At 39.8% G+C, this 23,170-nt stretch overlaps 3 protein-coding genes and 1 long non-coding RNA gene across 5 annotated transcripts in view; 1 reads left to right on the top strand and 3 right to left on the bottom strand.

Annotated features, from left to right (window-relative positions):
• The window catches only part of antxr1c (ANTXR cell adhesion molecule 1c), a 26,524-nt gene extending 19,126 nt beyond the window's left edge, over positions 1-7,398 (bottom strand). Inside the window, exons 1-3 of the mRNA XM_083557134.1 lie at positions 6,854-7,398; positions 2,585-2,656; positions 2,368-2,439 (exon numbers count right to left, since the gene is read on the bottom strand). Of these exons, the coding sequence (XP_083413260.1) occupies positions 2,368-2,439; positions 2,585-2,656; positions 6,854-6,999 (290 nt within the window). The 5' untranslated portion in view covers positions 7,000-7,398. The remainder of the gene's footprint in view (positions 1-2,367; positions 2,440-2,584; positions 2,657-6,853) is intronic.
• Positions 1-19,835, bottom strand: part of LOC310734722 (retinol-binding protein 3-like) — a 25,089-nt gene extending 5,254 nt beyond the window's left edge. The window contains exons 1-4 of one of the 2 annotated variants that reach the window (XR_014536120.1): positions 18,566-19,835; positions 18,261-18,451; positions 17,284-17,426; positions 16,783-17,205 (exon numbers count right to left, since the gene is read on the bottom strand). Coding sequence is in view for 1 of the 2 variants with exons in the window: in XM_083557117.1 (XP_083413243.1) it covers positions 16,880-17,205; positions 17,284-17,426; positions 18,261-18,451; positions 18,566-19,756 (1,851 nt within the window). In the remaining variant the exon portion in view is untranslated. Of the gene's footprint in view, positions 1-16,695; positions 17,206-17,283; positions 17,427-18,260; positions 18,452-18,565 lie in introns of those variants that run through there. The other variant, XM_083557117.1, reaches the window with a different exon arrangement.
• prkar1ab (protein kinase, cAMP-dependent, regulatory, type I, alpha (tissue specific extinguisher 1) b) overlaps positions 1-23,170 on the bottom strand; it is a 216,246-nt gene that overhangs the window by 126,300 nt on the left and 66,776 nt on the right. The gene's annotated exons all lie outside the window — the stretch shown is intronic.
• On the top strand, positions 4,767-6,805 carry LOC310734796. The gene is made up of 2 exons (XR_014536138.1): positions 4,767-6,067; positions 6,106-6,805. It is a non-coding gene; the product is annotated as an uncharacterized lncRNA (long non-coding RNA).

Genomic DNA, 23,170 nt, shown 5'->3' on the forward strand with positions numbered 1-23,170 from the left:
ACCCCATACAATCAGTAAGAATCCAACTACTAACATGGCCAAGACCAAAGAGCTGTCCAAAGACACTAGAGACAAAATTGTACACCTCCACAAGGCTGGAAAGGGCTACGGGGAAATTGCCAAGCAGCTTGGTGAAAAAAGGTCCACTGTTGGAGCAATCATTAGAAAATGGAAGAAGCTAAACATGACTGTCAATCTCCCTCGGACTGGGGCTCCATGCAAGATCTCACCTCGTGGGGTCTCAATGATCCTAAGGAAGGTGAGAAATCAGTCCAGAACTACACGGGAGGAGCTGGTCAATGACCTGAAAAGAGCTGGGACCACCGTTTCCAAGGTTACTGTTGGTAATACACTAAGACGTCATGGTTTGAAATCATGCATGGCACGGAAGGTTCCCCTGCTTAAACCAGCACATGTCCAGGCATGTCTTAAGTTTGCCAATGACCATTTGGATGATCCAGAGGAGTCATGGGAGAAAGTCATGTGGTTAGATGAGACCAAAATAGAACTTTTGGGTCATAATTCCACTAAACGTGTTTGGAGGAAGAAGAATGATGAGTACCATCCCAAGAACACCATCCCTACTGTGAAGCATGGGGGTGGTAGCATCATGCTTTGGGGGTGTTTTTCTGCACATGGGACAGGGCGACTGCACTGTATTAAGGAGAGGATGACCGGGGCCATGTATTGCGAGATTTTGGGGAACAACCTCCTTCCCTCAGTTAGAGCATTGAAGATGGGTCGAGGCTGGGTCTTCCAACATGACAATGACCCAAAGCACACAGCCAGGATAACCAAGGAGTGGCTCTGTAAGAAGCATATCAAGGTTCTGGCATGGCCTAGCCAGTCTTCAGACCTAAACCCAATCCAGAATCTTTGGAGGGAGCTCAAACTCCGTGTTTCTCAGTGACAGGCCAGAAACCTGACTGATCTAGAGAAGATCTGTGTGGAGGAGTGGGCCAAAATCCCTCCTGCAGTGTGTGCAAACCTGGTGAAAAACTACAGGAAACGTTTGACCTCTTTAATTGCAAACAAAGGTTCCTGTACCAAATAGTAACATTGACTTTCTCAGGTGTTTAAATACTTATTTGCAGCTGTATCATACAAATAAATAGTTACAAAATCATACATTGTGATTTCTGGATTTTTTTTTTAGATTATGTCTCTCACAGTGGACATGCAGCTACGATGACAATTTCAGACCCCTCCATGATTTCTAAGTGGGAGAACTTGCAAAATAGCAGGGTGTTCAAATACTTATTTTCCTCACTGTATATTATAATATCTGGAATTATTTACACTCTATAAACCACATGAAGTTCAGGTTTTTATGGAAATTCAGTTGTGTGTAGTTGTAATAAAACAGAATCAAAAACCTATAACACAGTGTGCATGTATACAGTACATGTACAAATATATGTAACACATCACTTACATTCCATAATTAATGAAAATATTAATAGAAATAATACATTCAGCAATAAGTGATTTTTTTCTGTCGATGATTCCCAGTGGGGTGAAGTCTTTGAGGTGTAAATGGACTTTGTTACTGTAATTTTATGCCTACTTTCTAGTTTGAGTATAAAAGATATAAACAACTTTCACTCTCTACACAACTAAATTAATGATGTACTTTTCACTTCACTATATTTTTATTGATGATGAACATCACCACTTACATTCTGCACCTCTGTCATTGAGATATCATTAAGGCTTAACACTCCCCTACCCTCATCTAAAAAAACGTTTTTAGCTTTGCTGGCATAATCTTCAGTCTGAAAAGAGCAAAAATTGCAAAAAGCTTTTGAGAAGCTTTTGTCTGAGAGCTGCATCAAATCACAGTCAGCTCTGAATATTTGGTTTGACTTTATTTCAAATTATTAAATTTTATTTCTTTCTTGGATACTAAATTCTTTAACTTTGTTACGTGATACTGTCATTTGATTTGTTAACTAAAGATACTTTTGTAAAAGGTCGCTTTAATGCCATTTTTTGGACCTACATGTTACATTCTGACATGTTGAAGACACTGTTGTGTTGCTCTTAATGTTGTCATAATGAGTAAATGCAGTGTTGATGTGTACAATTTAATTTGTATTTTAGGAATTAGCTTTTTCACCTCTTTACACTTCTGATAATTCACATGAATTGTACTGTAGTTTGACTAAACAGTATTCTCAGCACTCTTTCGAGTATTTACTTAAACCCCCTACTGTGTTTTGCTTCTCCACTACCTATGTCAGGTAAACCTCAGTCTTGCGAAAAACAGATGTCAAACCCCATGAGTCACATACACTACCCTTATACTGCTTTCCTTTTGCAACAACACCAGCAATCGTTTCATTTTATTGTTACTGAATCCGATACCTGTTTTCTGTCAATTTCATTATCGTGTTTCCTCTGGTTGAAAACACGATGAAGGACATCCGAAGCAAGGGGCTAGAATGCAAAAAAAGTGTTAATACTTGTATTAAGCCAATAATCTCAAATTTCTTTCTATATCCTACAAAGGCTGTAAAATCCCTACATTACCTGGGGAGTATTGATAAAAAATACAAATAAAAGCACAGAAATTCGCATATACCTGATAAATTTCTCAGCCAAACTCTCAACAAAAGAGTAAATCTCATGCCAGTGGTGCTTCACACTTCCTGACCTGAGGAGAAAAGAGGTCTATTAGTGTATGTGTGTATAAGATTCACATTCCACGCTGGACAGTTCAATTAATTTCTATCTGTTTCTTAACTAAAATCCTTCAGGTCTGAAAAAAAAGCATGGAAAATGGCATCTCGTCTCTATAACAAGGCCCCTTTTTTGCCCCTTTTTTTGCCCACTTTGTGCTTCAGGCAATGCAATAAAACCCTTGTGAAGGTTGAACATTTCCTGAACTCTGTCGGAGGCATAGATGATTCATTATTGACACACGGGAAATGATGTAATTGATTCTTGAAATAGACGCTAACTTTCTGACTCAGCCGACTTTAGAGGATCTTTACCTCAACAAAAACAGGTCTTCATTTAGCTTGATGTAACAAAGTCTGGACACCAACCGCAGACTTTTTTAGTGAGTGTATTTATAAAGTACGACATGTTGAAGAAGATACAATAGAACCTCACGGATGAGTTAATTGTTTAGTTTTAGCTCAAACAAGTTCGTAGCGTAGGGTAAAAGCTTGCTAATGAATCGTTTTCGGCTTAAAACTCAGAAAGCAAAGACGCAGTCTGATTCATCTGATGAAAACGTGGTTAACGTGGAGCGATGAATGGCAAATGAACGTGAAGCTCGGTGAATAGCAAATACAACGGGTCAGACGGAGGACTCGTCAACATTTTCAACTTTCGTTTTCCTAACCTCACAATGCAGCCTGTTGATCTTGGACGGATCAGACTTTCGGAGGTAACAGCAATCCTGGTGCCTAGCTAGCACTTTTCTCACCTGTCCAAACAGTGTTTTGCGGGAGGAAGTGGCCATTTTCATGTGAGAACCTCGATGAACTATTTTGTGGCACAGTTGCTTTAATCTAAATTGAATTGAATGTTTAAACAGCGCTTTTTTATTATTATTTTCCGAAGATATCCGCGAGTCACAACAGCCTGATTAAGTTTTCCACATACACTAGATGTTTTTATCTGGACAAGATAGTATGATAGACAAGGCAGAAAAACAGTGAATTCGTTGATGAACACAATTGAATACAATTGATGCTTCAAAATGTATACATAGATTTACACACAGTATATTGGCTGTGAAATGTGTTACTTGACAATTTGTTGATTCAGCAAAGCTAATTAATGATGTCACCCTGTAGATTTCACACGGCTCCATTACTCTATGGAACCCAAAACGCAATCCCCATCTGCATTTCTAAAGAACACTTCAATTAAAGTGTCGTCATATATAACAACAGGTAAAAAGAAATACAACTTTTATGCAACCTAATTCAAAATGAGACCTGACTTCATAGATATCTTGCTTTCTAATCCAGTTTCAGGCAAACCTCCAAAACAGCACACAAAGGAATGACGAATGAGTAGTTTAAGCTTTGTGCAGAGTCAGCACTACACTAATCCAGATCATCCCTCTTTCAGGCCCCATAATGGCTAAAGAACTGGTTATAAACATATATTCCTGGCACTGTGGCAAAAAATAGAACTGCAATCTCATGTTAGATTATCCAGAAGTATCTCTTCAAGTCAGTGTCTGTTAGCTTTGAAAGCCATGTTTTAGCAGACTATTTTCTTTTTTCATTGTATTTCCTCACTTTCAACCCCTCCATAAAAATCTGTAACAGTGTAGTAATGTTTTAATGGTGCCAGAGCTAACGGCTCCTCCATCCAAGCCCATCATCTGGATTTCAAGGTGTCCTAGAAAAACAGTGTGTCGGGAGTGAATTTACACGCTGCAGCTGCTCCGAACTGCTTGTCATTACCCACATGATGCAACGACCAGGTTCAAGTGAAGAATGTTTGCTGGATAAACAGAAGAAGTTCACTATTTTGCCGTCGGGACGCACATGAAAGGGACGTCTGCTGAACATAACGGCATTGTTAAATAATTACTTTCCAGAACCAAAAACCCTGTGGATCAATCCAAAACAGTTGCATTAGCAACAGAAAACCGGCTAAAGTGAGATCTAATTACTGCCCCAAAAGCAATACAATACAAACTGTAATGAAAAAAAAAAACGAATCCCAATTTACTTGCTAAAAATGCAAATGTTCGGGTTAATAAGATGTGTTTGGATAATTACAATAGGCATTTTGATTGGACCCCCAGCATCGCTGCTTGTGGCAATACTTGTGGTTTTTATCTCTTTCTTGCTTATACGAGGTGGCATCAAAAGTTTCGAGACTAGCTCCTTTTTTACAAGAAAGTACTTCATTTATCTATGTTTACACACTATCACTTTTAAAATAGTCCCCTTGCACAGATATACAGCGCTCCCAGCGTTCCTCAGGAATCCTGGAAGTCTTCTTTTCTAAGTGTGTCAAGCACCTACTGTGATTCCTTTGTGCTGGATCTACATCTTCAGGAACATGTTCAGAATAGCAGCAGTTGCACAGCTCCTGGTGTACACAGGACGAAGTCTTTTGGCACAATGGCTTATGTAGGTCGGCGCTTCCTGTGACTGTGCATGCAGCTTTGTGCTGCCATCTGATAGTCTCGAAACTTTTTACGATACCACCTTGTATTTTCTCTGAAACCAGAATCACATTTTGATTGTTTTGGGTTACTTCATTTTTCCATTCTTCATAGATCTCCAGGAGCTAATTTACTATGATCAGGGTCGTGATGGATCCAGACTGTATCCTATGGACATGAAACATGAATTTATGAATTTTTCTTCTGGTAGAAGTCATCCATAAATTGGATCTTACACACACACACACACACACACACGCACACACACACACACACACACACACGAAAGAAAGGTTTTATGAGCCTACACTTGTGTGTAAGCAAGTTTGCTAAGTATCACGTTTTCCAAAACCTTGTAAAAGCATTGAGATCCTTCATCTGTTCCTGTTTCGCTCATCGAAGAACGCTATGTAGAACACAACCTTGACTGATCCAATCACGCCTCCAAAACAACACCATTTTCGTTTTGTGTGTACATTTGGGAGTAATAATTAGCATTTACACGCTAATAAAATGAATTTCCACACGCTAATGTTTTTCATTATCTAATGGTCGAAGGTCAGATCCAGAACCCCACATTTGGCTATAATGAATGAAGCCTATAAATGAAATCTACTTAAACACATTAATTTTTTTCAATAGAAAACCATGAATAAGCGAACGAGGCTTCAATAAAAGAAATACTTCATTTCTTCTCTTCTCTTCTCATCTTAACTCAGAACTTTTTTTAGGACGAATGCTGAGCTCGGACACCACAGACATTTCCCATGTGGCATCAGAATCAGAGCCAAAAAAGTAGGCCGTGGATACTGACTCAGATATCCTGCAAAACAAGATCCTGAGAAACGGAGTCGTCTCGCTCGTCCCTGTATCTCAGATGAAGTGTGTGTGTGTGTGTGTGTGTGTGTGTGTGTGTGTGTGTGTGTGTGTGTGTGTGTGTGTGTGTGTGTGTGTGTGTGGAGAGAAGAAGAAGAAAAAAAACAAAACCTCACAAGGAGATTGTTATGATGCTTATTCAGCACAATCCTGTTTGTGTCATTACACAAAAACAAGAAGGACGGATTCGCACTGAGTGCCTAGACACTTTCTTTCTTTCTTTCTTTCTTTCGTTCTTTCTTTCTTTCTTTCTTTCTTTCTTTCTTTCTTTCAGCATGTACAATAATTCTTGTCTATCTATCTATCTATCTATCTATCTATCTATCTATCTATCTATCTATCTATCTATCTATCTATCTATCTATCAGCATGCAATCATTGTCTTTTTTGCTTTCTTTGTTTTAGCATGCAACAGCCTATTTCTTTCTTTCTTTCTTTCTTTCTTTCTTTCTTTCTTTCTTTCTTTCTTTCTTTCTTTCTTTCTTTCTTTCTTTCTTCATTTAGCATGCAATCCTTTCTTTCTTTAAATCAATTTCCTTTCTTTCTTTCTTTCTTTCTTTCTTTCTTTCTTTCTTTTTTTCTTTCTTTCTTTCTTTCTTTCTTTCTTTCTTTCTTTCTTTCTTTCTTTCTTTCTCTCTGTTTTCTAGCTTCACTTGAAATATTGGTAAATAATCTTGAACAAATGAGCACCAATAAAGGTCTGAGTCAAAACAGCTTACAGGTTAAAACCCCCAAGAAATATGGAACAAATGAACAAACAATTATCAATGTTCCTTTAGGACAAAAGAGACAAAAAAAAAAAAAAAAAGATATAAATACAGATTAAAGACTTACTTGTCAAGGACAAAATACAAGTCGAAGGCACCTTGACAAGACCTCTCCTGGTCCTCTTCTTGTCCCTCTGCCACCCCAGTGATGGCGAAGAGCAAAATCTCCAAAACGACCAGTGCGAGAAACATCTTCTTCACGGAGCCCACCATCCTCACTTTCAGTCGCGCAAATTAACAAAAGTATAAAAAATTAATAATAAATAAATAATTTTTTTTCATTATCCCCGAGACGTCTAGTGAAAGGAAAAAAAAACATATATGTATACGAAAAAAGAAAGGATGAAAAACACCAAAAAAAATATAAGTCCGTCTTTTGCTCTTATTAGATTCCGACAGAGGTTTCCAGGTGTTGAGCTTCTGCTGCGAAAAGCGTCAGCGCCTTTTACTTGCGCAAAAAATCTAAAAAAGAAAATGACACCATTAATAATAGAAAAAAAGAAAAAAAGTTATATTATAGTCAAATAAACGGTGTTAAAAAGCTTTTTTCCATGCTCAGGACGCAAGCGCGAAGCAGAGACGTGTAGCCCCCTCAACACACTGAGTCCAGAGGCAGGGACTTGGCAGCAAGAAGGAGACCTGGTGTCATATTTCATCCCTTGTAGGAAAAAAACCTTTTCTTTCAGCATGAACACCACCAGTAGCATGAGAACTGGTGCTTTAAGAGTCTAGGTTTTAAGGCAAGTTTGCAAATGAGCAGATTTAGAACCAAATAATTTTCTTCACCAGACTTTTGCTCCTTGAAAAAAAATTAAATAAAAAGAATTTCTCCAATCTCCAATCCAGGAAACCTTCCATCTGTAAATTTTACTAAATGTTCACAAAATCTGGCTGTAAACCACTTTGGGTTAGACGTGCTCGAACACTTTTTAATTTGAATTCTAAGCTTATAATTAGTTTTCTGTGGCTTTCTCCTGTACACAGGGCAGGTTCTAGAGATTTGGAGGCCCTAGACAAAATTGCAGAAACAAATATAATTTCTTCCCCTATTAATTTAGACAAAGACAGTTATTTTATACACTTACTTTTTATATACTTATGTGGTCATCACTAAAAAAAAATAAAATAAAAAATAAAAAAATAAATATCAAAGGTCAACTGGACTGGTTCTAGAGGACAAGAGGGGGTATGGAGACTGATGATCTGCTGTGGCGACCCCTAATGGGAGAAGCTGAAAGAAGAAGAAGAAAACAAAATTACATTATATTACTATATTGCGTTATAATACAAAAATACATGATGACAGCTCACATTGCTGCACCACGAGCTGTGCTTTTTTGTGTGCCTGTTTAGCTTTTTGCATAACAGCCCCAGAGAGATCGTTTTACCACCATCAAGTCAGAATGCAGAAAAGTTGGATTTGTTCTTCACTGCACACAGTCTCATTGCATCCAGAGGATGAGGACCCACATTTAAACAATGATATTAACTGGTTTTGAGAAATTTTTTTAATCATTGGACTTATGGTGCCGTCTTGATTGGTGAATTAGTGCATATGTTTGTTAGGGTTATGGAGGTCCCACCTCCAAGCCTGATGCTCTAGAGCAGTGGTTCCCAACCTTTTTGGTGCCACGGACCGGTTTAATGTCAGACAATATTTTCATGGACCAGCCTTTAAGGTGTGGCAGATAAATACAACAAAATAAAATGATACGAGCATAAAAACTGGTATTTTCTAAATATAATTGTTAGGAAGTTTTCCTATCCGGCTCGAAGAACCATATAAGGATTTTTACTATCTGTGTGCGCTGATCAGGGGATTGTACTCGCCCCAGCGTGTCAGTAAAAACACAGTACAGGATTCAGAACACTCATCTTTACTGGGTATAAAATTAATCGTATATGAGGTGATTCTTGCTGTCTTCTGTAAGCTGCTGTTTGGTAGGTTGCGTGATGCAGAATGCATGCTGAGGGGCAACTGCTGAATGACCACTGCTGAATGGTCAGTGCTGAGTGACAGGTTGCTCGATGTAGAATGGCCACTCGGTGTTCTGGCCTTTTATACTCTTGATGGAGGATGGTGCACTGTGATGTTATAGGTAACTTGTCATTGCTTGGTATACTGTTTGTCTGCCTCTAGTGGTGAAGCGTGTAATTACAACTGAATAGGAATCCTTTAATCCTTTAAATATGCCGCCCCCAAATATGCATGGCATATTTGCTCCTAAATCTAAGTTAAAAGTCTGTCGGTTTGATCTTGATGTCATCCTCATCTGCTATCTCTGGTAGATTAATTAGACTTGTAACTGGGTATAATTGACCTTTAATGTTGACCTCTGCAGACCTTACTTGTCCATCTGCTCCAGGGAATGTCCTTAACACTCTCCCGATCAACCAAAGGGCTCGTGGTAACTGGGGATCAACAATCATAACAACAGATCCAACTGCAAGGGTTTTAGTCTCTGCATGCCATTTGTGTCGTAGTTGGAAATTGGGTAAGTAGTGTCTCACAAAGCTTGACCAAAAAATTATCAGTAAGAACTTGACTTTGTCTCTATCTTCGTCGTCCTATGTATTCATCGGCAGGGTATATCACTTGAGGGAAAGAGCTGTCTGGCCGCCTCATGAGCAGAAGATTTGAGGTAATTCGGTCTAAATCTGCTACATTGGAGGAGACATAATCTAGAGGTTTGCTATTAAGGATTTCCTCTATCTCAATAAGTACTGTTTGAAGAACTTCTTCTGTTACTGTTTGTGCACCTACTACTGTAAGGTGGGCATTTTTAAGAAATCGGATCTTCCTTTTCCAGCTGCCACCAAAGTAAAGGGCATTTGGTGGGTTGAACCGATATTCAATCTTTTGTTTGGCAAGATGCCGTTAAAGTTCCTAGCTGCAATTCTTTAAGGCATCTTTAACTCTCTCTCTCCACCCTGGAAATTAGTGCCTTGGTCAGATATCAGTTTTGAAGGGGTGCCTCTGTGTGCTTTAAATCTCCTCAGAGCCATGAGGAAGGAATCAGTGTTTATAGCTGTGAGAAGCTCAATATGTACACATCGAGTTGTAAGACATTTAAAGATTATTCCCCATCTTCTCTCCAGGTGTAGGCCTATTTTAATTTGGAAAGGTCCAAAACAATCCATACCAGTACTGTAGGAGGGTGGTTTGTGAAGTCTCAAGCATGCTGGAGGAAGATCAGCCATTTTATGGGTCTCAGGTTTAGCCTTCCACTTACGACAATCCATGCAGTTATGTTGGGATTTTTCGAATTGCTTCACGACCTCTTAGTATCCAGTGGTGAAGCGTGGAAATACAACTGAATAGGAATCCTTTCTTACAATAAAAATAAACGTGAATCCACTGTGTTGTTTTTTTTGTTAATTTGGCTAGCTTGGAGGTTTGAATTTAGCGGTAATGTATTATGTGTTAGCAGCTGGAGCCCCTTTAAGAAGGTAGCGGATGTAGGCAAAACATGTGACCGAGGCATCTTCACATGCATCAAGAGTGAGTCATAGACAGATGTGGCTGAGAGAATCCAGTAATATTCCAAAATAAAACATCGTTCAGAATCAGATAATAAATAAAATGGAAATAATGTAAGTATGTATGCATTCTGTTTGGCCCGGGACCAATTGACCACGGGGGTTGGGGTCATTCCAACAAGAGGAATCTAATAACAAGCTTAAATATTATTTTACACATTAAATCCTGTCCATAAATTGTTTGCTTGTACAGTAAGTAAATATTTATTTAATTATCATTTACTCATATATTACTTATTATATAATATAATTGATCATATTTAATAAATAATACTGATTCTTTATTCATTTTATTCTTTATTCCTATTTACCAATGGTGTGTTAGAACCCTTGCTGTACAGTAGGCTACTGTATGCATTTAATGTGGAAAATTAAGTCCATCTCTACAGTGGCTAGTTATTGTCACGCGGCGAACACGGAGGCGGAGGCAGAAGTAGAAGCCGGCGTCTTTATTAAATGAAGAAGGCAGAGCCAAAACAAAATACCCGCAGAGCGGGATAAAACCGGCAAAAGGCAGTTCCTTGGGTAATATCCTCGGTGAGGCGTGGAGGAAGCACAACGCGGAGGCAGCGACGGAGAGGCGTCGGAAATCCGAGGTGCGCTGGGGAAGAAAGCCGTCACCGTGGGGAAAGCGGGGAATCCGGGAACAGAAGGTGCGTAGCGGGAAAGGCTGACGCGGAGAAACACCACCGGGAACCTGCACAGACACAAACATGATTGATCCCAGGTGTTCGGGATGAGCCCGATTGCACTGAGCCTCGTGCGGGCGGGGCATGCACGAGAACCGGAGCGAGGTGCGGGTGGGAATCCCGGGTTATGACAGCCTCCGCGGGGGGCGTGGCAGGGGGATTCCTGACACCACCCCCCCCCGAAGGGGCGGCACCGGACGCCCACAACCCATGGAACGCCCGGAGGGCCGGGGCACTCGGAGGAGGGCCTTCCCGATCGTTCAGGGCCTGAAGGGACCCGGCTGGAACCGCTCTGGAGCCGGGGAAAGCCAGGGAGGACCCGAGGCGGAGCGACCACCCCTGAGGAGAGCCGGAAGGGGAACACGGACACAGCAGGACCCAGGACCGGAACACTTCCCAACGCTGCGGCCAGTAACAGAGCAAAACCCCTGGCGTCGACCGGAGACGGAGAGACGTCACCTACGGGGACCAGGAGCGGTGTACATTCCAGCACCGCGGCCCGAAGCGGAGCGAAACCCCCGGCGTCGACTGAAGACGGAGAGACGTCTCCTACGGGGGCCAGGAGCTGCACGAGGCACTCAGGGGAGGCTGGAGGCGGAGGAATGCCTTCGGCCGAGACCGGATGGAGGAGGACGTCCACCACGGAGACCTGGGGCCGACCGACGACATCCAGGAGGGCCGGGAACGGAGCCCTGTCCACCATGGAGACCTGGACGCCGACTTCGGCGAGGACCGGAGGCTGAGCGACGACCACCCGGATGTCCTGGAACGGGACGACGTTGCTCCGGATGGTCTGGTTAGGCGCTCTCTCTCCCACGGAGACCTGTAAGAGAGAGACAACCCTGGTGAGTGCCGGAAGCGGGGTAGAGCAGTTTGCGGGGCTTACCGGAAACTGAGCCCCGTTCTCGTCGAAGGCCGGAGGCTGAGTAAAGCCCCTGGCGGACCGCCGAGGCAGAGCCACCTCCACGGCGGGGAACCGGAACTGGACGTTGCCTTCCTGACAGTTATAAGCTTTATGTTGGTGATGGCAACCTGCATGAAACACCAAACCCATTCACAAGAAAGAAGAAGAAAGAGAAGAAAATCATTGCATCTGTAATATAAACTGAAAAATAACCTGAATAAAACTAAAAATTTAATTTAGTTAGCCTGTATTATGTAATTGTTTTATGTCCAAAGACAAGACCATAAATTCATCTGCCATATCTGAAGAAATGTAGGATTTTTTAATGATATATATTTAAGGTATATGTTATATTCATTAAAAGATAATGATTATAGATAATCACTGATTATGTCAGCAAAAGAAAGTATTTTCTCATGTTGTATTGTTTTTTCTTACTGTTGATGGGCAGCATGGTGGTGCAGTGGGTAGAGATTGGGTGGGCTGAAACACCTCACATCTAAAGGGTCCAACTTTGATATTGAGCTTAAATTTAAATTCCAAACCTTTATGTTTCATCCAGCATCTCCCCAATTATGAATATGTTTGCATGATGCCCTGCGGTTGGATTGGCATCCTATCCTGTGTATATTCCCCTTTCCATTATTCCAGGTTATTACACTCCAAATCCACCTCAACCCTGACCAGGACATGCCTCCCATTCCCACTGCCCTGCTCTAAGCACAAAAGCTATGATGTCATATAATACTCAACAACCCAGTAGTGTCCTCACTAATAGGCTTTTTAATTATTTTTTCATTATTGATTGAAAATGTCTAACAAAGTCAGTCTTTTTCATACAGCTGACTTTTCATGACCTTTGGACCCAAAGTCCAATGCCTTAACCACTAATCTATGCTCATACAAATACATCCCCATACAGAGTCTATTTCTCCTGAGAAGATTCTACAGAAAAGCTCTCCCGATAGTCTTCAAGCATCCTCTCAAAACAAAAGGCACGAGGAAGTAAGAAAGTGCTGTGCATTGCACAAACCACTCTACATCCTGCTATGAACTTCCGCTGGCCAGTGCTCATTCAGGACAACAATAGCTCGTTGACCAGAATGAGAAAATAGAATGATCTTCGTTCAATCATTTCAGTCTAAGCAGCTGGGAACAGCTGGAAAAGCAAACAAAGACCCCTGTTGGAGGACAGAAAAAAAAACAAATAATGGGTAGCCATTCTCATTGGGAAATGACCTTAAAACCTGTAAAAAGAAAAAGAACATTAGGTTTACTCTTCTTAGGTAGCCCATCATAGTAATCGCTTGTTGGGATAGGAATCCCAGCAACACGAAGTTGCCACTGCTGAACCCTTGAGCAAGGCCCTTAACCCTTAATTGCTCTAACGTATTAATGAGATAAGTATAAGGGACTCTGGATAAGGGCGTCTGACAAATGCTGTAAATTGACATCCCGTATAGATCACAAGAATTCCGATTTGGCAGAGGTTCAACTAAATTATGAATAACGCAAAACTAGGGAGGGTAGATTTTGGACAATCAGGCCAAGGTAGCTTCCTTAGAACAAGGATCCACAGAAGCTAGGAAGTGTTGCAAGCAGGCATGGACAAAGCCGAGCCGAGTCTTAGCCAGACCCTTAGCACACAAATTTTTTTATTCAGTCCTGTCCTGTCAAGTCCATCACATATCCACATTCAGCACACACAGCATCTTTATTAATAGAAAAGAGTCGCTGAAACAAATCCTAAGAATCTATATGAAAAGGTTATGACCAGACAGGTTCTATGATGGAAGTTACTTTCCGAACTGCCATAAAACCCAACAGGGGCAACTGCCCTCCATGCAAAAATATCCTTTGAAAGAGCTGGACAACTTTCCAAGCCTCTGCCCAGGACACTGGCAGGCCAACTCAGCAATACATTTGTTTGGGAGATAAGAGTTGACTTGGGCAAGTGGCTCAAGTTCCCATCTAACATTACTAACTTTACCACAGCCAGTTATGTTCCTTGTTATTTTGCTGACAGTACCCTGGTAACACCACATTGATGATGCAAAAAGGGAGTACGCTAAGTCAGAAAGTCAGGAGCTGATAAAAGTGTCAAAAGGCAGGGTTCTTAATGTCATAGAGGCTGTTAAATTAGCTTACAGATGGCTTTGGTTTAGGGAGCTGATCAATGGTAGTACTCATGGTATTTCTTGCTAGTACCCATGTTGAGGACTGATTAATTTAACCTTATTAATGCCAAAAAACATACCCAGAATATGTTAATGCATTGCTATGGGTCTAAGCATATGAATATATTCCCTAATCTTTAACATCTCATACTACAGAAGTTCTAAGAGAATATGTGTAAAGCTGCTTTGAGACAATGTTCATTGTTAAAAGTGCTATACAAATAAAAATGAATTGAATTGAATATTCAGTAACACATATTAATAATTTTTATTTATTTATTTATTTAGACTTGTTTTCTCGTGATTCCGTAGTATAAGATTTTAAAGATTAACCAAATTAATATTAATTACTGGGTTTTATATGTATAATACCCAGTAAGTAATGCATTTACCCGTTCAAGGTGATTTTTATGGCATTAATAAGATGTTCAACATTGGATTCAGCTATCGTGACCCAGCTAGATTGATGATCAGACCTTAACATGGTTCCTAGTAAGACCTACCATTGATACAACCATGGATCACCCCTCCTAAAACAAAGCTGTTGGCAAAGCTGTCAAAAACACACACACATCCTTCACTGAAGTAGAAGTACAGATTGTCATGTTTTAAAAAACTCTGGTAAAAGTTGAACTACTGACTTCACTTTTCCACTCAAGTTAAAGTAATGATGTTTGGGCTTTTACTTGTACTTAAATAGCCATTAATTACTGCCTGTTTTAGTGTCATACTGGTACCTGGACCTCACATCATATTAGTATATTAATACAAATGAATCTCAAATGTTGTTAAATAATGAATGTATCCCGACTGAACAACCACCATAGAGAACACAAGCAGAGAAAAGATGATGACAATCAGGAATATCTCTGTCCTCAGTCATGTTTACATCCCTGACCCCCTCTGTCTCATCCACATTAACCCAAGACTTCTTGTTGCCTTCTGCCTTGCTTGTTAGCGTCATATGCTAGCCTACGTCTCTGGTGTGTGAGAGCCAGGAAATGATACACCTACAAAACTTAAGTAGCGAGCCTAGTTTGAAAATGTAAGAAGTAGGAAGTACAGATATTTTTGTAAAATAAAATTGAGTGAAAGTAAAAAGTTGTCTGAAACACAAATAGTGAAGTAAAGTACAATAACTCAGTATTTATACTTCATTATTTCCCATTTCTGGCCGTTTATAAGCTTGTTCATCTATGATGCATGGCTTGATTTTCATTTTGTGGCCCTAATGATATATTATAATGCTATAAAATATAATACATGACCTATTAGGACTTCCGTATTATACAAATTCGCAAATCATATGGTAGCATAGTTACTGGCTGGCCCAAGACAATAGTTTTCATTGTTATTCACCTTTTCTATTAACTTGCTTCTTCAGTTTCCCAGTCAGAATGGAATCTCAATCATGAGTATCAATGTCCATACTCAGTTTATTAGCCACCTGCCCACCCTACAAGGTAGGGGGTAGGTATATTATGCAATATATTCGTGTAGCACATATCTAGCTTTTATTCAGAAAATTCTGTCCACACACACATGTCCAAATCCTAATGCTTCCACTTATTTTACATTTAGAATTTTAAGTATCTTAGTCGTTTCGTTCTTTAATGTTCTCAGGGTCCTCCGAGCCACCAGGGGGCCCCGAAACAATAGGAACCTCCAGTGAAAGTTCAGTAACAGCCCTGTACCTACCACAATGCCATATCTTTTAGACATTCCATGGTTCTTAGATTTTCCTGGGTTGAAACTTCAAACCTCTGGTAGCTGCTGGACTGGATTCATACCAGGCTTTTCATTTATTTTAATAGAATTGTTACTTGGATTTTTATCCAAAAACACAATTAATAATAAATGAGGTGGGTTTTTATTTTTATTATTTTTATTATTTTTTTACTGTTGTCACGTTGCACTCGCAGTACATAATTGTGGTGTAGCGCCATCTTCTGGATGTATTGCTGTTTCACATTATTTCCTCATGTTCAAAATATGCGAGGTTATGAGGTCTATAAAAGATTATTGAATCATGTGATTCTTCATTCTTTTTCCTGCTTGGATGCAGTTCAGCGTTCCCAAATATAAATAAGACACTAAAATGTGCTTTCGTATGGAAGTCGTAAGAGGGCAACCTACCAAGTTGTTTTCTCGTTATCATGACTTAATTTTCTCGTTATCTCGACATAACAAACATTGTTTCCTCGTGATCAGTACTCACTACTTTTTCGGCACAAGAGCATGTTCTAGAGGCAGCATCATTGCAGCATCATGGATAATAACCCGCTCACACAAATGGTTATGGTTATTATTAGAACACGTTCTTATGTTGAATACAAAAAATAAACCCCTAATGAAATACATTTATTTAAATGAATAAAATAAAGTCATAATCATGAGAAAACAAGAAAAAAAGAAATTATAATGTAAGGACTCTTGGGAATTCTGTACTTTTGAGACATTCCAGACTATACATGTTTATTTAATACTGATCAGATTAGCATTTGGATGTTACAGTGCAAAACAGAATCTGACAAAACAGACAGGACTTTTTTTATGGTTCCACATATATAAAATGAAGTACTATTTTAATCATTTCCAACATTTAATTGTGTTTATTTGTGTATGCCATGAATCTCTAATTAGATTCGGCTGAAAGAAAGGGACTACAGAAGGTTTTAGAAGTAACACAAAAGTAAGCACAAGTAAGTACAATGGCTTCCAGTTTTCGAACTCTTCCCCCTTTCTGACCATCTGGCTTTACTAACATCTCTAGTTCCAGAACATTATTTCTGCTTTAAAAAGTGCTTTTTGAGTATACCCTTGGCCACATCCAGGGCTTCACTTTCAGGCACTGAAACGTGAGGTGCAATCCCGGTTCCCTCCCAGGCAGGACCCTGGGTAGTGTCTGAATGGCTGATGGGTATCACCAGAACGCCATCACCATCGCTCACTTGGAAGGTTTTCGGCGGCTGGCAGGAGCCTTGGGTGAGTTCGCCAACAATCATGGCACGGCCGAACTTCTTCATGATATAAACGAATTCCTCTGCTGCACCAGACGTCTTTCTACTAGTCAGGATCAGTAGGCCTTTCTTGGAGCCGTATCTTCTGCCTGAGAAAAGGATGGGTGTGATCATTTCAGGTATCGTTTCAGAGTAAAAAAAAAATACAAAATTCAAATATGCTCAACCTGTCAACTCGGGAAGGGTGACGAGTACTTTTGTGGTGCCAGAGGATCTGTCGTACAGTTTGTCCAGCACAATCTGCATGTCTTCGTCAAAGAAGTAAGAACACACTCCTGCGATCGGGTTGGTGGACCCTCCGATGTTGTTCCTTCAAAAAAAGAGTTCTCATAAATAATTAAAAAAAGAATGAACATGAATAGAGGTATTCAATGTATTGTATATACAATGTCATTATAATCGTGTTTGCAGTGACGAGTTCACGTTAAATCTTGATTTAATATCAAAATTACAGAAATACTGGCCATATTTTATATAGGTTTACATTTACATTATTTGGCAGACGATCTTATCCAGAGCGACTTACAACCCAGCAGTTGATGGGTAAAGGCTTCGCTCAAGCGCCCTGCAATGGCAGCTTGGTGGTGCTGGGATTTGAACTTGTGACCTTGTTTCACCATCTACTTTGTGGAAGCCATAATAGAAAACGAAGGTACATTTGCAGTGATTTATGTGATAATTACAATCAAAAGTATCCATTCGACTCCAGTATGAGCTTCTTCAGCATATCTCATTATATTGAACTTTTTACATTTTATTTATATTTATTTGCTTTTATGTTAAATTGAAAAGCAATGTGAGTGCCTCTTTCATTACATTCCCAGATTTCCCAGATACATAGTTTACATTCCCAGATTTTCTTATTCTTTTAAATTACTGCTTCAAGCCAAAAAAACTGTTGTTAAAGGATGAGGTCTAGATGCTTCTATGCCTGAAAAATCCAGCGAACTTAGAGATGATTTACCCATAGATCATTTGCATGACCTCAATCGGGAGCTCAGACGATAAGCATGAACAATGATGTCAACCCTGAATGCATTTTCAAACAAATCTCCATCATTTATATTTACAGTACATTAATAAAATCAAAGTTCTTTTACACATCTGTACATCTAGAGAACGGGCGAAACAAGAGTGTATGTACCTTAGATCGATGATCATAGCATCAGTATCTACTACTTTGTCCCAAACGTGATCCACGATGATCTGAGCGATCTCTGCGAATTGCAGAAAGTCTCCAAACATGTCGAAGCGCATATAGCCGATGTTGTTCTCAAACACTTCCGTGCGAAACGTATCTTTGATGAGTGGCACAAGCATTTCAGGGCTTGAGATCTTTATATACAAAAAATAAACCAATTAATTCAAACATAGACATAATATTACATCATTTGTATATGTATAAAAGTGGGTGGAACAAACATTTAAACCCAGTATATCAGTGCTTACCATTAGAGGAGGAAGAACAGGAGGGTTGTCTGTCATTTTCAGGCACTTGTCCCCTGACAGTTCCAAGAGATCAGCTGAGAGCTTTGCTTTCAGTTCATCCCTCGAGGAAATCATGCTGTATTCCCCACTGGCTACTAGCGCCTCTAACTTTTCCGCTACGTTAGCAGCAATGTTGTCGAAAGCATAGTTTTGCGCAACCAAAGATGCTGCCAATTTGACAATTGCAGGGATTTCGGCACGAAGCTTAATGATCGCGAGTGCGGTGTTAATGGCATCATTGGCATCAACTTCAACGTTTGGTGCCACTCCTACGACCTCCCAGCTTTTGCCAGTGATGGGATTGGTGGATTTAGCGACAGGTACAGAAATGTAGAAATCGGTATTGCCGAGATTAATCTGGTCAATTTTTACCGATCCTCCAGCTGTATTTTCTCCAACAACGGTAGCTCGTTTTAGGTTTTTTAGGCAGTAAGCAACATCCTCTGCAATCCCAACAGTGTTCCTGCTAGTTAGAATGATCAGAGGTTTGGATGTTCCATATCTTTTTCCCAATAAAGTCGGCATGGACCAGAGCTCAGTGGTGATGTTTGAAGGACGATCGTACACCGAGTCAATATGGATAAGAGGCTCAGGATCAGTGTAATAGGAAACAATGTAAGGGATTCCAGAGAGTTCCCCACTAACAGCGTAACGAAGGTCCAGGATCATGGCAGATGTGGGGAGAACTTTGTCCCAAACATGCTGCAGAAGAAGTGGCCCAATCTTCTGAGCGATCTCTTCACCGATAATGTGTTGAATCTTCAGGTAAGCGATATCGTTTTCAAGGACCTCTACATTCACTGTGCTCTTGACCACAGCCGCCAGGTGCTCTGGTGGGATGTCATGAACTGCTGGAGGTGCTGCTGGAATGTAACTTGGATCATATGTGACCTTCACTCTAGGATCACCAGTTGTACTCCTAACCCCATCTGTCAGTATACGGGCAAGTATACTGGGATCTTGGATGTTGAGGATCTCGGTGATGCTACTGGCGAATCTTAGTACCTCTTCCATACCGAAAAGTTTTTCTGGAAAGCAGTAGTTGTCCAGAAGCACTTTAGCTAAATCTGTAAAAAGTGTGGATGAAAAATTGCAGTAAGCATTGTTGCTAAATGCTAACAGTATTGCTAACAGGACTAAACCTTGAGCCATGTTGTTTCAGATTGTTGCTCTCAGGGACTACAGTGATGTCAGGTCTGGTGAAACGCTTGTCCTGCACATGGGTTTGTTAAATGAGATTATTTTTACAGTCAGCTTTTTTGTTAGAGCACACGTAAGAGGCTTTTCCTTGCAATGAACCTTTAATCTCATTAGCTCAGTTGCCCTAGTGAAGCAATAGCAAACAAATAATACAACCCCAATTCCAAAAAATTTGGGACACTGTGTAAAACATAAATAAAAACAGAATGCAATGAATTGCAAATCTCATAAACCCATATTTTATTCACAACAGAACATAGAAAACATATGAAATGTTTAAACAGGAAATGTACCATTTGAAGGAGAAAAAAGGTCATTTGTATTTGATTGCTGCATCACATCTCCAAAAAGTTGGGAGGGGGCAACAAAATCTCAGTCATGCAAAGAAGGAGGTGTGCGTCAACATGATCTAGAAACGCTGCCATTCTTTCTGGGCTAAAGCTCATTGACTGGGGCAAAGTGGGACAGATGAAAAAAAGTGCTTCTGGATCATGTTCACGCGTGCCTAATTCTTGGCGTGATAGAGATTTAACCTGCATTTGCACCTTCACATTACCCCATACTAGAACTGTGTTTGTATTGTTTGCACATATTTGCACATTAAGATTTACGGTGTTTGAAAGATGCCCAAATCCAGAGCGATTTACAATGAAGTCATTTACAAAACTGAAGGGTTGAAGGTTACAGGAGTTTCTATAGTCCTGTGTGAAGGCCTGCTTAACTTTAATTAGTTTGATGTTGTAATATGTAACAATTTTGTTTCTTTTGTTACATTATATTGAAAATGTAAAAGCTATTTGACTTACTTGAAAGACAGATTGCTCACGTATTCTCCAACCCTGATTAACAATATCTTGTTTGGAAAAGTATTTGAGTAAAAGTATTTTGTTACTGTACTTATGTCATTTTTGGCTACTTCCTAGTTTCATTGAGTATGAAAGCTATAAGCAACTTTCCCTCTCTACTCAAATATATTTATCCTTCAATAGATGTATTTTATTACTCCACTGTATTTTAATTGACAATGAGCATTGCTAATTACATTTTGCACCTCTGTTGAAGATGTCATTAAGGTGCAACACCCCTATGCATATCTCCAATCTGCCTGCACTCTTTTCTTCCCCTACCTAACACTCTCTCCAACCCTTTGCATTGTTGACCCCAGCTACTTAAACTCATCCACCTTCACCACCTCTTCTCCCTGCAACTGCACCACTCCACTGCCCTCCCTCTCATTCACACACATGTACTCGTCCATCAACCATTAAACCATTGAAAGCCATTAAAATCTGCCCCAATCTCTAATCTTTCATTCCTAGGTACACCTTCTACCACTTTATGTAACTCACTCCAGAATTCTTTTCCTTCTCCTCCATCTCACAACTCACTTGTGGAGCATTGGCATTGACATTTATCATCACTCCTTCAACTTCCAGCTTCACGTTCATCAGTGTATCAGAAACTCTCTTCACCTCCATTACACTCTTACTGTACTCTTCCTTCAGGATCACCCCTACACCATTTCTTTTTCCATCCACACCATGATAGAACAGTTTAAACCCACCTTCAATGTTCGGTGCCTTCTGAACTTCTGAACAATGTTCTGGTCTACTGAACATATAACATATCTACCTTTCTCCTCTCCATCATATCAGCTACCTCTTTCTCTTTCCCAGTCATAGTACCAACATTTAAAGTGCCCACCCAAACCTCCACTCTCCTCCACTTCTCATTTCCCTGCTGTCTTTGTAGACGTCTTTCTCCTCTCCTTCTCCTCCTTCAGCCACCAGTATCCCAATTTCTACTGCTACCCTGTTAGCTAACAATATCTCTGGCGGTCGTTGGAAACCCAGGCCTCGACCGATCTGGTATGGAACTCTGGTTTGTGATCCGCATATTTGATTTGGCACATGTTTTTTTTTACGCTGGATGCTCTTTCTAACGCAACTCTCCCTGTTTAAGGCACTAAGAGTGCACTGACTTGTACAACCCTAATAGCTACGTTCAATATGAGTTAAATACTTAAGTATTGTTCAAATCAGATACTCGAAGACATTTACTTAAGTTATAATGGAATTGGTGAACTTTAACTGAATGTAATAGAATACGTTTGCAGTAAGGTATCTGCTCAAGTAGGATTTTCAGGTATTCTTTGCTGTCCAAAAAGCCAGTGTAAAAGGATTTGCAAATATAAAGCCAGATTTGAGTTTGTTAATGTCTTTGTACATTGCCTTTTTACCAATCCCAAAGGGAGAGATTTACAAACATTATGGTTTGATACACACTATTTTCTGATTTATTATTACACTATTATTACACTAAAATTATTCTTTTGGATGATTGACATTGTGTATCACTGTACATGTTGCCATTAAAATGCACTCAGGAAACCATAAAAAATACAATAAAATGCTACAGAATTGCTCAGACTTATTGTGGCCAGCTGCTTCTACATAATACTGTAGAAGATTTACGCAGGAACTGAAAGCCCTTTGTCATTTGATGCAATTCCTCTTTGCAGGCTGTTAATTGGCGAATTGTGCTCTTTATCCCGTCTGATCTTTTAATACCTCATCTCTTATTCAGCGCCATCTGCTGATTCCCTGTGGCCAATGGAAAGCCAGAGTCTCACCTTCAGGCGCTTTGACCTATATACAGATACTTGGGAATGGAAAGGGGATAAAGTGCTAAGAAGCATCAGGTTTACACAAAACATAAAAGTCCACCTCGGAATAGCCAACGATACAATACATTAAATATACATATAAAGCAGCTTCTGGTGTGATGCGATACGATTCACTCCATTACGATGCAGTGCGATCTGATTTCGGTTTGACACAATGCGAATCAATACGGTGCAAAGGAAAAAATAACATGCTATGCAATTCAATATAATACAGATAGTCTGCTTTTATTTCTTTGTTTTAGTCAGACAGTAAATCATCAATTTACTTAACTGCCTTCTGATTTCTTGGACAAAAGACAAAAAAAAGAAAAAGAAAGAAAAAAGATATAAAACCAGGCGTTCTTTTACTGTTCCATCTCCAGAAAGATGCAGCTCTACCTCTGCCATGTTAATATATATTTTTTGCGACTCTCAGGACACGCCTCGTTCGCCAGTGTTGTGATACATCATATATTTATGTAGCAGCAGTGGTGCTGAGAGAACGTGCAGGGAATCAGAGTGAAGAAATCAACCTACATAGAATATATTGTTCACTTTCTAACTAACAAAATGTATAAGTATAGTGCATCTACTAATAATTATATATAAATATATTATACACACACACATTTTTTATATACATTTACATTTGCGGCATTTAGCAGACGCCCTTGTTTAGAGTGACATACAAAAGTGTTTTA

The sequence above is a fragment of the Silurus aristotelis genome (genome assembly GCF_946808225.1).
Source record: "Silurus aristotelis genome assembly, chromosome: 12".
NCBI classification, from domain to species: Eukaryota; Metazoa; Chordata; class Actinopteri; order Siluriformes; family Siluridae; genus Silurus; species Silurus aristotelis.